The following is a 15,115-nucleotide window of genomic DNA, read 5'->3' as shown; positions in this document are numbered from 1 at the left end:
CGGGACAGCCAGAGGGAGGCTTCCGTGTCTTGACAAGATGGAGAGGCGGACTTCCACACCAAAGCAGCAACCCTGTACCCGGCGTGCACGGAGAGAGGGCCCAGGGGGGCTCCACCTGTCACCCCTGTGCCAAGCCCAACGATGAATCACCTCGAAGCCACACAGAAAGGAAACACGAGGGAGGCCCCACCTCGGAGGCTGAAAGAGACCAGTGTGAACAAAATCCTCTGACGCGGGGACCCCCCACCCCAGATCCACCTGCGTTAACACCAGGGCACAGCCCGGGGTGTGGGGCCACACGGTGACTGCTGGACAGGTGGACGAGGGAGGGGGGCGCAGAACACGGAGCGTGTTTCTGCAGACCTAACGACATGGCTGAACGTTTCACCACCACGGGTTACAGTTTCTCCAACGTCCCGTCGGACGGCGTACGTGGAACAAACCACGGAGGAGGCGCGTCCGAACTCTGACATCACCGGGTGATGGAGGACAGCGGCCTGACCCCCAGGAGCCTGCGAGATGGAAAGGGGACACCCGGGGACAGTTGGAAAGGCTAGCTGCGACCTCGCATACCGCACTGACATACCTTAGCGGAGAAAAGGAGGAAGGAAAATCACTTAAAACTCGAAGAAAAAGAGCCTCTTTTGTGAGGCTCAAATGATATGTTAATTGTAAGTGCCGAGCACAGTATCTAGTGTGTGGGGCTCAATAAATGGTGGCCTGTATCAGTTTATTATTAATAACAACTGGATCATAACCTAAAAAAAACAGATGAGAGCATCTTCAACTTCACTCATAAATAAATACAAATTTAAGCAAAAATCTGCCGTTGCCTTTCACCCATAGGTCATCACGGGTCAGTCCGGTGATACAGGGCATAGGGAAAGGGGTGCCCTCCTGACTGCTGGGACAAATGCTAACTGCTACCACCTCCCTCAAAATGGTAGACCAGAAAATGCTGCATGACTGGGACCTCTCCTCTAAGACTCTATCACACACGTTTACCCACAGGGAGACCCAAAGGTTGCCACGGCAACAGTTGTCACAAGGATAACAAAGGACCAGGAACCACTCTGCCTCCATCAAGAAGAAATGATTTCTCATGAGTAAGGAGATTACACCCCAGCCAAGGACAAAACCATGTTTGTTACAGAAACGTCTGGCACATAGAATCATGTGTGCTGACAGGGATGGAACTGCTCAGAGACGTACTATTCAGTGAACAAGCACAACGAATTGCGTGTTATCCCATTGCCCGGCTCACGTCTGCCCAGCCCGAGTAACCATGGCGAGTCAACACGGGTTACTTCGTTAATGGTGGACCTCTGTCCCACCACAAAATTGGGCAGGCGCCACAGCGATCTCGTTTCTCCCCGGGACACGGAAGGTGCTGGGATACGAAGGCCTCAAGCACAAGGTCCAAGTGCTCCCGAGAAGTTGTCTGTGCAGACGGACTTGAGCATCCACGGAAGCAAGGCCCCAGACGGTCGTGTCTCCATCGACACCCAGCACCTGGTGCGGTGCCTGGTACCTCGAGGGTCCAATCCAACCTCACGAGGACCTTTCCACACCACAAAACATGCTCCGACTGCCTCGGGATGTTCAAGGAAAGAACACCAAAGGCCAAAATGATCTGGAAGAAAACCCACAAGAATATGAACGAATCTCACCTGTTTCTTCTGGTTTGATCCACTGAATAAATCTGCTTTCTCAGCCAACTAGGAAGAGAGTTGAGACAGAGGGAGAGACAGAGATTTAGTACACAAACAAAACTGGTTCTATGGACTGGGGGCAAAGGAAACTGGAAACAAGAGGAGTTTTCCAATTTGCTAACTCGGGCAGCTTGAGAAGAAGCAGGTTTCTCCTTGGGGCTGACACGCCCTAGTTAGGAGCCAAGAGGCCCCTCCGAGTGGAGCCTAGAGGCCGGCATTCCTTAAACTGACGATCCTCTCTGATGACATTCATTCATCCCCCCAAAAAGCTGGTAAGAAAAATGGCGGGAATCCGAGGGCTTTAACCGAGGGGACGAGAATTCACACACAATCCCACGCAGACGTCCGTGACGCTGACTCACGGGCAAGGCAGTCCTGAGCCTCCCCAATCCAGGAGGCAGTGGCAGTTGCGAAATGCGGTACCCTGCATCTGACTGTGGTTTGGTGAGCCGGTTTAATCCCTTCCTGATCCTGTAAGAAGGAGGCCCTCAATCCTCCCCTGGGACACAGCGCCAACGTGGGTTTCTGGCTCAGCTTCAACGTACTCCTCACCCCACCAGGCCAAGCAAGGCTTAGCACCGAGAGAGGCTCTCCGATGCGAAGGTGGGGAGCCCAGAGCGCCTACTGGGAGCTGCTGCACACAGGACACTCACTGAGCCTCCAAGATGAAACGCCCCACTTTTCTTCACTCACGTTGGCTCAAGGGAAAAGAATAAATTAATGTGCAAATACAGAGATAAACAAGCAAAAGTCAATACCTCTCAATAATGGTGGGCGTAGACGCACTCATCGCTTCCTGGTGTAAGATTTTCAAGCCAGAGAGCCACTTAGTTGCATCTTCTTTAGAATCAGCTGGACAGGTGAATAGGAAGGCAAATGTTGTTACTCGCTGGGAAGACGTCTACAGACAGACAGAGCCCCATACAGCCCATGGGGACGGGAGAAGCCAGTGCTGGTTTCTAGTTTTGCACGAGGGCACGGAAAAGGCATCTCCTTCACACCTTCATGGCTCTATGACCTGCTTTCTGTCCAAGATGAGGCCACGTGCCAGCGATGACCCTTCTACAGCAGGGGTGACCAGTGGGACACCTTTCCCCTCCACGAGTTTTAGCTTTTACTCCTATGCTAACGAATAAAGTGCAGGGTCTAGGATTATTCACACCCCAGTCCAGAGCAGCCCTCAGCATTTCCCGTTTCCAGATAAGGTCAGGGAGAAGGCAAGGGCTTGGCATCACTGAGGGATCACAAGTCCCTCGGCACCGCTTCAGGGCTGTGTGACACTCGGCTGGTTCCTCAGCCTCTCTGTGCCTCATTTCCTCATCAGTAAAATGGAGCTAGCAAGGCAAACGCCTCTGAGTTATGGCACATGCCTTAAGGACCAGGTACCCTGTTCACGTGGACGAGAGCATGCTGAGGCGGCTGCTCTCACCCTTCCCGTGTGCAGGAAGAGAATACGAAGCTCAGAGGGCAGAGAGACCCGTCCCAGAGCCAGTCAGCGTGAAGCTGGGATCTGAATCCAGGCGTCACGCCCTCTCTACTGGACTTGAACTGGAGAGCTCTGGAAGAGAGACCCCAGAGTGGAAGAGACACCAAAGCTGGCACCCCGGACTCACGGTCTCCCTGCCCAGAACAACCAGACCTCAGCCTGCAGCAGAGCAAAGTGGACACGACACTGGAAGTTCACGGGCCCAGGCCCCTCTCTGCTGCGTCATCCCTGCACCAACCACACGCCAACCGTCAGACGTCCGCCCCCCATCTCCCACATCCAGCTTGCTATTTCCCTCCTTCAGCTCCTCACACACGCACCACCCTCCCCCCGGACTGGCCTCCCTCTTTCCTCCCAACTCCTACGTATGCCTCAAAACCCAGTTTAAAAGGGCCCTCCTCTGCAAAGCCTTCCCTGGAAGTGGGCCCTCCGTGCCGCTACAGCACACTGTATGGTGATTGGCCTCTAGCTCTCATCACAGTGCACTGGGAGCCCCCGTCCACAAGGCAGCGACTGGGTCCCATTATCTCCACGGTCCCAGGGGCATTTAGGTGAGTCCAGCGCAGAGTGGACGCTCAGAGGTGCGTGACAGACAGAGCAAATCAACGAGAGCTGCTCTGCCCTCGATTACATGTCCCCGACCATGCTCAGGTTTCGTCTTCTCCTCGCCTTGGTCTACCTTCAGTGGGATTTACTTTCTCTCTCATCAGTCGTGGTTGAACACACAGCTCTAAGTCAGTAAGTCCCGGGGCTGGGCCTGAAGGGGGGACAAGCTTCTGCCTCTGAGTGAAGTGCTGAGCTTTTCCACAGCTTATCTTCTGGCCTCACAGAGGCCCTTTCGGCCTTTTGGTGGATTCATACGGATGGCTGGAAATCTCACCTCCAGATCATGTGTGAGTGTACATGTGCATGCACGTGTATGTGTGTATGTGCACACAGATGTGTGAGATATAAGATTTCAGGATCCTTCCGCCAGATCAGCTAAGATGCGTAAACAGCGTAGACCAGGCTCTGTCGGATGAAAACTAGAACCTGCCTTCAGCAATCTGCATGAGCCAAGCAGGCCCTTAACAGACGCTTACAGCATCCCATTGGGGCAGACGCGATCATTCTCCCTGTTTCACAGCTGAGCAAACTGCAGCTCAGAGAGATGGAGCAGCTTGCCCAAAGGCACACAGCTAGAAAGAGGCAGGGGAGAATTCAAAACCCCGATGTCCCTGGAATACACATGAGGGCATTCTGCTGCTAGAGGACGTCCTGCGGAGGAAACCAGGCACAGTCAGGGAGGAAAGCACACGGACGTGCACTCACCTGCCAAACTCAGAGTGCTCAGGACGAACTGGGTGCCATACAAGATGGTGAAACAGCAGTCCTCCTTCTGGCGGGCTGCCTTCGCGCGCTCAAAATCCTTGGAGTTCTTCCCGGGGCGGATTTCCTTGATTTCCATGATATCCACTAGAAGACAATAGAGAGGAGCCCATGAGAAGCTGGAGTTCACTCCGCCTGGGGACGCAGCCCACGCCTGCACCCCGCTCATGCACAGCCCAGCCCCCTCATCCCTGGCCTGGAGACAGGCGGTCCCGGCCCCTCAGCCCTGCCTGGACGGCAGGATTACACGCAAGCAAGTAAAAACCTGGCTGGTTTAAGCTACTAAGTACTGGGACAGTTGTTGTAGACCAAGAGACGGCAGAAGTAAGAGGAAATCCATTCTCCCTATGATCCCTGCTGCTGCTGGACTCCAACCCACTCCTGGACAAATTGGGCCAGGATGGCCACCTGGCCCAGGGGCGACCCCTCCCCCTCACGGATGGCCACCTGGCCCAGGGGTGACCCCTCCCCCTCACAGATGGCCACCTGGCCCAGGGGTGACCCCTCCCCCTCACGGATGGCCACCTGGCCCAGGGGTGACCCCTCCCCCTCACAGATGGCCATCTGACCCAGGGGTGACCCTTCCCCTCACACACAGGATGGCTGCCTGGCCCAGGGGCGACCCCTCCCCCCTACAGATGGCTGCCTGGCCCAGGGGTGACCCCTCCCCCTCAAAGATGGCCGCCTGGCCCAGGGGTGACCCCTCCCCCTCACGGATGGCCACCTGGCCCAGGGGCGACCCCTCCCCATCACAGATGGCCACGTGGCCCAGGGGTGACCCCTCCCCGTCACGGATGGCCATCTGACCCAGGCAGGGGTGACCCTTCCCCTCATACACAGGATGGCCACCTGGCCCAGGAGCGACTCCTCTCCCTCACGGATGGCCACCTGGCCCAGGGGCGACCCCTCTCCCTCATGGATGGCCACCTGACCATGGGTGACCCCTCCCCACACACACAGGATGGTTTCCTGACCCAGGGGTGATCCCCTTCATCGATGGCCACCTGACCCACTGGGTGACTGCTTCCCCCACAGATGGCCACCTGACCCAAGGGAGACCTCCCTGCCTACCATAGGATGATCATGGACTGTCACGAGACAAACTCAACCGGTCCCTTCCTCCCCTTTTTTTCCGTCAAAAAAGCACCTTTCCTGGGATAGACCCATTCCTGCTTCAGATGATGCTGATCTGCCCTTCCTCACCTCCTACCACGACAAGCCAAAGAGGGGGCCCAAGGGTCCTAGGAATGACCAAGGTGCCCCACCCTGGGGGACCACGACTGCTTCAGGTACAAGCACATGGCCCAAACTGGGCCCCCTGCATCCTCCGGGGACTTTTTTGGCCAGAGATGTTTGCACAATTTCTCTTGCTGCTGCCCCCTGGCCAATAAAACATGAGTCTGGGGGTAGCGGGGAGCATGCTGCCCGCCACGTGCTATCCATTCCCATGGCCAACACCACGATCCAAGCCACTGGAATCTCTCGCTTGGTCCACTGAAGTAGCCCAAGTTACCGGTAGCCAGAGTCATTTTTATTAAATACAAACATACTCAGGCTACTCCTGGGCTTCGAACCTTCTGATGGCATCCCAGTGGTCTTAGGACTAAGAGCCAAGGCCCGGTGTTGACCCCGCCAGCCCCTGCACCCTCACCCCCCATGCTCCAGCCACCTGGTGAGTGGCCGGCCACCCCCACCACAGGGCAACAGTATACACTGTTGTTTCTGCTAGGAATGCCCTTTGCCTGGTTAGCTCCAACTTCCCCCTTGCCATCTCAGCTCAACCACCATCGGACACATAGAACACCCTCCAATTCCTGCTCTCATACATACCAGCCCCTCGGCCCACAGCTCAGAACAGAGGCAAGAGCTTAATGCTGTGACTCGTGGGGTCAGAACTCTTTCCCTGGATGGTGCTCCCTTCCTCATCACTGTGTCCCCCCCCTCCACACCGCCCCCCCCCCAGCAGGGTGGTTGGTAAACAGTAGAGCCCAATAAATAGTTGCTGAACGAGGAAGGGGGCAGAGAGACCGGGGACAGAACCAGAGATGGGACAGAGGGAGGTGGATGCAGAGATGTGAACAAACACACGTAGAGAAACCCAACAGGGGAAAGAGAGACAGAGACAGGAGCAGAGGACAAGCCACCCAGCCAAGGAGGGAGGGAGATACAGAGATACACACACAGTCAGAGAGGTAAGAGCAGGAGAGATGGAGACGGAATGAAAAACAAACAGGCATTCTGAGCAGGCAGGTGGTTCTGACCATCCGCCACCTTCCACTTCAGCCCCAGGAAGCAACTCTGCTCTGTTCGGAGTCGGGCCCGTCCTGGACAGGCTACAGGCACCACCTCCCCCCGCAACCCCACCACAGTGGGATGGCTCGCCTCCGTGATGTCCTCCTACCCACTTCCCTCTCCCCAGGCTTGTCCTCTCTCCTCGCTCACCAGCTGACCAGATCTGGGCAGATCTCACTGAAGTGACTTAGCAATACCTGCCTTCTCCACCCCCCGACTCATCCTCTTATTTCTAGATCTGTGCTGTACCGCTCCTCACTTGCACGAGTATGTTTCCAGGTTCGTCTACCTGTGGATGTACATTTCCCTGTCCCCCCACCAAAGCCCCAGGAGAACAGGGATCGTGTCCATCCTGCTCACCCCCAACTGGAGCCTCACGGCCCCCCACACCAGGGCCTGGCTCAGAGCAGGAACTCGGGTTCCCATGGAATGAAGGAATTAGGTTCTCAGGTGCCTTGGTTTGGCTTTCCCCAGAAGGGGACCCTCAGGGGAAGATTTGAGCACAGTGGTTTATTTTGGAGGTGATCCCAGGAACATGATAGAGGACTGGGGATGTGAGACAGACAAGGAAAGCGGCCGAGCAGGAGGAGGATGCTGGGAATTGCACTGGCCGGCCATGGGCACCTGGAGCTGACCACACGGGGGCTGTGGGAGGCCTCACCCCACCAGGAAGCAAGACAGCCAGGGTATTTATCCCTAACCGCCATCTGCTGTGGGTTGAGGGCTGTTTCAGGGGCCTAACTCCCCAGTCCTCAAGCAGAGGGCTGCAGTGTTCACACCAAGCTGGCTTCAATGTGCAGAAATGACTGCTACAGCCATCAGAGTCCGCCTGCGGGGGCCTTTGCCACATCAGGTAATTGATCCAGTAGCTTCTGTGCTATCCCCGCAGGATGCAGGGATCGGTGTGTTGGAGGGGTCAAAGGCCCAGTATCTATTTCAGGCAGAAGAGTGATGGATGTGCACAAGTCCCAGCTACTGAAGAGAACAGCTTCTCGGGGCTCCCGGCCGAGGAAAGCCGAAATGTGGACACAGGACAAGAGGTCACTGCCTGGACGTGCTGTATCCCCAAAGGTGTCTTGGCTCAGCAGATGGATCTGGGATTAGAGACACCGCAATCTCTTTGAATGTAACAGCGTTATTAAGATACCGTTCACATAAAATTCATCCATTTCAAACGTACGATTCACAGGCTTGTGGAAACCTCCGGCAAAGTCAATTTAAGAACATCTTCACGACCACCAAGAGAAACCCACACCCTTCAGCTGTCACTTTCCATTCCCCATCCTGTCTGCACACCAGCCCCTGGTAGCCACGAACCTACTTTCACTCTCTACAGAGCTGCCTTTTCTGGACATTTCATATACACGCAATCGCAAGGCATGTGGTCTTTCGCGTCTGTCTTCTTTCACTTAGCATGAGATCTTCAACGTAAGCTGGGGTTAGTGCTTTATTCCTTTCTAGGGAGGGGTAATATTCCAGCGTGCAGATGGACGACGTTTTCTGTGTCCGTTCTTCCAGTGACAAGTGCTTGGATTGTCTCCACCTTTCGGCTTCTGTGAATAATGCGGCAATGAACGTTCGCATACAGGTTTCTGTTTGAGCACTTGTTCTCAGTTCTCTTGGGTATCTCCTGGGAGTGGAAAGCCATCCTCCTGAGTCCACACTCTCAGGGTTGCCGGTTTAATTGTGAGGTAACACCTTCATGCCACGGGGTTGTCCAGCCACCAACTGGGCCGGGGAGGGCGCTTAAACGTCGATGTCAAGTCAGCCGTGGATGGGCCTGTGGCTGAGGCCTCTGTGCAAAGGCAGGGGTGGGGCCACCACTCAGCCCTTCACAGCTGTCACTGCTACTTCCCAGGCCTCCGAGCAAGGAGGGGCCAGCTCCAGAGGAACCGAGGGCTGCCCACTATCCTCGACCCCCACCCTGGTTACCAAGACCCCCAAGAAGGCAGACAGGAAATGCCTCAAGCAGCGGGCGGTGCGGCGGGGGGGGGGGGGGGGGGGGGGGGTTCTATTTGGTAATCGGCCAAGTCTGAGGGGCCTGGTGGTCATCCCTGATATGTATCTGATCTTGCATCACACAGGGGCACCCTGCTGAATGATGACCCCACTGCCCATGGGGTACAGGGCACAAAGCGGGGGTCAAGCCTCCTGCGCTCAACTCGATCAATCCCCAGTCAGCTTTCTGACCTGCAGCTGCAAACTTGCCTCGCAAGTCACGCAAAGTTCATGTGTGGTGCCTAGTGGATGGACTCTGGAACCAGACTGCCTGCGTTTGAATCCCAGCTTCTAGGTGCTTCCAGCAGGAATTCACCTCTTTGGGCCCCCACTTCCTCAGGTGGACAACAGGAGCAAGAATGGCCTCCTCACACGCTGCTCTTTAAGGACTCAAGGAGCCTGCGTGTGCACGTGTGGGTATTAAAGTATCACCCGGTAGGGGCACCTGGGTGGCTCAGTCGGTTAAGTGGCCCACTTTGGCTCAGGTGATGATCTCGGGGTCTGCGAGTTCAAGTCCTGTGTCGGACCCTGGTGCCTGCTGAGGATTCTGTGTCTCCCTCTCTCTCTCTGCCCCTTCCCCGCTCGTGGGCACACCGTTTTGCGCTCTCTCAAATAAATAAAAACATTAAAAAATTAATAAAAGAAAAAAATAGCGCCCAATAATTGTAACTAATAGAGATGTAGTAACTTCTAGGTGCTTGTTAGCTATGATTTTTTAAATTACTGATACAACTGAATAAAGTTGCTCTCCCGGAAGGTGTAAGAAAAAACACCGTCTCTCAATTTCTCTGTTGTGGACACTGAAGGGGCACGTCCAGAAATACTGATGGGGAAAAAAAATCCACCGCAGCTCACGTAAATAGGATCCTGGATGTTAAGTGCCTGTGTCTGCACTTGTACGTACGTATCCACATGTATGCACACACACATGTACGTACATATTGTGCACAGATGTCTGACAATTCTCACTATCTAAATACCCACTGTAACTTGCCAATCTTTTTTTTTTTTTTTTTTTTTTTTTTTTTTTTACACAAGATGCACTACCCAGATTACACCCACTGTAGATGTTTGTGTGCAGGGACTGATGAAAACACTGGTGTGTACCAGTTTGCAGTAGGACAGGACCATATTCAGTAGTCCCAATGCTGAAAATCATCCTGCCTCAAGCCGAGTGTCCTGCCCACCCAATTAAGTCCTGCTAGAGTCCTAGCGTTTACCTCTGACAAGCAAACTACCAAACTGAGTCCCGTTTAGATGACTTCTCTAGTATTTTCAACAGATTATTTCACAGTCATTTCTATTAAGTCACAAAGTAGAGGACAAGGGGGAAAAAATCAAAATTCACAACCAACACCACATGGTATCCTATGTACTATTCGCAAGCATGTCTGGGAACGAGTTCATTAAAGCATCGAATAATTAGGTGGCTACCAAATGATATTTGTTGCCGTCAGTGCACTGTATTCGTGCAGAATACACAATGGGTTGGCTTTCAGATGTTTACAGGTATTAAGCAATACTGGAGAAATAGGTTTTTTCCAATCAGTTGGTGATTCATCACCATTTATATCCACGTTTAATAGGACATACTACATGGCTATCTAAAAAAAGAAAGATGTCGTTACTTATGTTTCCAGGAACACATTAGACTCAGCTAAAGAGGGACGCCTGTATCTGTATACATATATACGTGTGTATGTAAAAGCAGGAAAAAAGGTAGAAAAAATAAGATTTCTCCAACTAGCTGACAATAAGGGTTACTGGTGCGGAGGATGACGGGCTAATGGTGGGCTTGATCTGCCTGGGTTGGAACTTTTGCCAAGGGCACACACACATTCACTAAAATGACCGACTTTATTTTCAAAGTAGGCTCTGGTGGCCAGAGCTCAGACCATGCACGCTCATGTGGTGGGGCTCAGCAGCCGTGTTTCCTGCTTGAAGAAGTGAGATAACACGGCCACAGAAGTGAGGCCTCATCTCTGCACAAAGTTGGCTTCCCAGCATCACCTAGGGCTTTCCCCAGGTCCGACCACGCTCCCGGCTGCCCTCCCCACCCATCACCTGCAGACACACACTTGGGGCTCCAACCTCCGCCCACTCCCCCGCCCTCTTCGTTGGCCGTCCCCATGACCCCATTCTTCAAACCGTTTCCTTTCCAGGCCACTCTCAGGCTGCCCCCCACTCCTGGAAACCCTCCTACCCTCACACCGGGCACGTGACCTTTTCTTTGATTCCCACACTTGCCCTCAAACGAGGGCAAACAGGCTTAAAGCATCGTCAGGGAAGCCCCAGTGGTATGCAAGGGGAAAAGGGACTGCTGAAGCTTGGCCACCTTCCCACACATACCCGCCCCGCCCCCACTCCTGCCCACCTGCCAGCCATTCATTCGGCCAGGTGGTTATTAAGCATCATGCTGAGGAAGCACTGGGAAGAGACACACGGACGTGGCCCTGCCCTCCGAAGCCTGGGGAGGACAGACCCTCTCTGAACCAGCACGCGAACACATAAGCCTCCAACCACACTGAACACCTCAAAGGACGGGAACAGAGTCTACATGGGGGCTTCTCCCCACAAGGGGAAGAAAGGCTTCTCTGAGGCATCTTGGTAGAGCTCTGAAGGCTGGAGGGAACCCCGGGAGGGGGGGAGGTGGGGGCGGGAGAGCCCTCCCTGCGAGGCACCCCAGAGCTCGGGCAAATCACCTCCCATCTCGGTTCTTTCCTCATCTGCACGGTGACAGCAATACCTCCTTCACCGAGCTGCTCTGCAAACAAGGTGAAATTACACTAAATAGAAACCGCGTGGCCCCCAGGAAGAGGTCTCAGTCAAGGTTAATTTAGCTATTGGGATGCGTGTCCTTTCGTACCACCTTCCAACACCACCTCCACCGCTGCGAGTGGTTTCCCCTTGTCTCACGGGTGCTATGTCTCGATGAAAACCTCTGCTTTGCCAAACCAAGGGTGCCGGGTTGTTTCGCATACATGACAGCGTGTAACCCTGAAGCTCCATCAACAGCTGAGATGGACTGTGGGAGACACGGTTAGAAAAAGGTCAATGTGGGGCGCCTGGGTGGCTCAGTCGGTAGAGCATGTGGCCCTTGATCACAGCGTCACGAGTTCGAGCCCCAGTTGCACACAGAGCCTGCTTAAAAAAATAAAAATAAAAAGGGTCTACATGGGAGACCTAAAAGAGCTCAACTTTAGAAGAATCTAGCAGCCAGGGGCACCTGGGTGGCTCAGTCACTTAACCGTCTGACTTCAGCTCAGGTCATGATCTCAGAGTTTGTGTGTTCGAGCCCCGCATCAGGCTCTGTGCTGACAGCTCGGAGCCTGGAGCCTGCTTCGGATTCTCTGTCTCCCTCTCTCTCTGCTCCCCCCCAGCTTGTGCTCTGTCTGCCTCTCAAAAATGAATAAATGTTAAAAAAAAAAAAAGAGAGAGAGAGAGAGAGAGAGAGAGAGAGAGAGAGAAGCATCTAGCAGACTTGTGCTTCAAGTCTGACTCTACCCATCCAGGCTACGCAACCTGGGATGGGTTTCTTCATTCTGGCTTCGCCTTTACTTTCATCATCTGTAAAATGGGAACGAATATCCATCCCATACGTAGATACATCTGCAAAAACTTGGTAAAATGTAAACTGTTCCACTAGTTTTAGATATTAAAGTCCTTTGAAAGCCTAGGCGTTGGGGAGTGACAGGGGGCTGCCCTTGTCTTCTTTGTTAAAAAATACAGTTGCTGGAACTGTGCCATCTCCAGCGGGGAAGGTCCCAGCCTTGCACTTCCACAGGAGAAGACCCTTCCAGGACAACAGCACTCAACTGAGTAGGTCGTTGTGACTGTCATGCTTGGCATTCACACAGAAATGCTGGATGAACTGCTTTATAGATGCTTCAGAGTTTTAAGTGATACTGGAGGAAAGGAATGAGCTACTCTCTCTAGGGACCCCTTCTCTCCAGAAGAGCAGCCAACAGTCTTCAACAGGAGTCCCTAAGAAGAAAGTAGGCACGCCCAGCTCAGTCTCCCTGTCTAGTTCTGGTCCAGTCTGTCCCCCGGGAACCATGCGCCCTGCTCTGCTCCCTGCCTCTCAGAGGGAGCTGCCTCCAAGTGGCCTGTGGGTGTCCACCAGGGCCAGAGACAGAGTCAGCAGCCCAGGCGCCAGAGACAGAATCCAAGCGAGACTCCCCAGGAGGCACACACCCAGAGCAGACCTTCTTTGTCACTATTTGTCACTGACCTGTGTTTCTCAAGTGTCTCCACACTCACGAGAAGATGAAAAAGAGGGGCTTCCTGAACCGGCCAGCTAACACCCCAAACACCAAGCATCAAAGAATTCTGTAAACACACACTCTTTCAGGGTCACTTGAATTTGAAGTTTTCCCTCTCCTGCTGGAGACTCAGTGTGAATAATCCTGTCGTGTGGTAGGTATGTGATACCCTAAATGGTACCCACATCTTGTTACGTCGTGTGACATAGTTTCACATCAATTGGAAAAAATACACATCTCGTACCATCTGTAAATTTAAGTTAAAAAGAACAAGTCCATTTAAAAATACAGATCGCATATAAAACAGGTGGAGGGCAGGTATGAGAAAAATCAGTAAAACCTTAAGGAAGGGCTCGCCACCTTATACACGGCCTGTTGAAATTTTAATCTGCTTGGCTTTAAACCAGTCCCGTCTCCCACAGTTACACGGAAGGCCTTCATCGTACCAAGATTATAGATAGATCCTGCCCCACCCCGCCACCCACTGGACCAGTTGCTGATTTGGGTTGTTTTCTTTTTTTCGGAGTCATGTTTGCTTCTGACACCATTTCTCAGATGTCAGTCATGTGATTATCACCTCTATGAAGTTTGCCATGTCTGTATCCTGCTGGCACCGTGTGACATTGGTCTTTTAAGTCAGCTCACCTTTTCAACTGAAAAAAAAATATAAATATGTACAGACGTTTTTCAATAATGAGTTGTCTCTGGTAAAAAGAGACAACCATGTATAACAGGAATCGTACAACACAAAGGCAGTGGCAACAGGACATGATTAAATTCTGCCTAGAAACAGCTGATGCCGCAGACCAAGGCCTCAGCGTGGTTCCGAGTTATAAAAGGTGAGAAAGCAGAGGGTAGAGGGGGTGAGGCCGACCAAGCCGTGTTAAGACTCACACATGAGACAGAAGTCAGAACGGTGGTGACCTCCTGGAGGCGGTAGGTCCTGGCGTTTGGGGAGTGAGCTAGATCCAATCTGGGCAGTGGCCAGAGAGCATGAGCACAGAGGTAACCTTATACATGCTTATACCCCCTGCTTGTGCATTTTACCATATGCATACCTTACGCACAGAGTGAGCGTAGTTACTAAGAGACAGCACAAGGATCCTCGTCATGACGGACGGGGCTGTGGTGGCAGATACAGGAACGCGCACACAGTACACGTCAAACGGAGGAAACCTGCAGACGGTCTGTAGTGGACCGAATCAATGCCAGTACCCTGTGCTATCACACCGTACATAATTTTGCAAGATATCACCATTGGGGGAAACAGAGTAAGGTCTCCATGAGCTCTCTCTGTATTAGTTCTTACAACTTTATGTCAATCTACAATGATGTCAAACTTTTCAATGAAAAAAATACGAAGTATCAAGAAAGAAAGAAAGAAAGAAAGAAAGAAAGAAAGAAAGAAAGAAAGAAAGAAAGAAAGAAAGAAAGAAAGAACATGCTAATACCCAACAGATGTTCCCCTTGACTCGATCAGAGACTGCAAAGGAACCACTCTCCCTCCCTGGGCAGGGTCTGCAAATCATGGCGCCCAAGACTAGGTTCCCCCAGGGACACTGTAGAGAGATTTCCCACCCCCTCCCAGTAGGCTACCTCTCCATCCTAGGAAGAGACTCTGTGTTTGCCTTGTGCCAGGATCCAGACTATTTCTAGCTGGGCCAGAAATAGACGCTCATGCAGCTCTCTGATAAGTCAGTCAGAAACCCAGAGGAAGTAGCCTGCAGGGGGCCTGGGGCAGGCCTGGCTCAGGGGCCCACTCACTCGCAAGGGCAAAGACAACAGCCAAGAACACAGTTTCTATGAACATCCACCAGGAGTCTGTGCACAGTGCCCGAGGAAGGGCAAACGTGAACCCCTTTCAACGGCAACCTCTCATTTCGTCGCGTCCTTCCCTAACCTCAGCCCGCCAAGCAGCCCTGCACATAAACATATGCTCACTCTTTCGGTCAGATGGTTTGCCCTTGTGTTTTTAGGAAAAGAAAGGTTCTGAGAAC

General features: G+C 53.0%; 1 protein-coding gene across 6 annotated transcripts in view; it reads right to left on the bottom strand.

Moving 5' to 3' along the window:
• The window catches only part of PLCG2 (phospholipase C gamma 2), a 156,570-nt gene that overhangs the window by 94,529 nt on the left and 46,926 nt on the right, over nt 1–15,115 (bottom strand). For all 6 annotated transcript variants that reach the window (XM_058706654.1, XM_058706656.1, XM_058706659.1 and 3 more), the window contains exons 3-5: nt 4,510–4,653; nt 2,471–2,564; nt 1,671–1,718 (exon numbers count right to left, since the gene is read on the bottom strand). In XM_058706654.1, the coding sequence (XP_058562637.1) occupies nt 1,671–1,718; nt 2,471–2,564; nt 4,510–4,653 (286 nt within the window). The remainder of the gene's footprint in view (nt 1–1,670; nt 1,719–2,470; nt 2,565–4,509; nt 4,654–15,115) is intronic.

This window comes from Neofelis nebulosa, chromosome 17 (genome assembly GCF_028018385.1).
Source record: "Neofelis nebulosa isolate mNeoNeb1 chromosome 17, mNeoNeb1.pri, whole genome shotgun sequence".
NCBI lineage: Eukaryota > Metazoa > Chordata > Mammalia > Carnivora > Felidae > Neofelis > Neofelis nebulosa.
The sequence above is the reverse complement of the archived record's forward strand: the minus strand, read 5'-3'. Positions and strand labels throughout refer to the sequence as shown.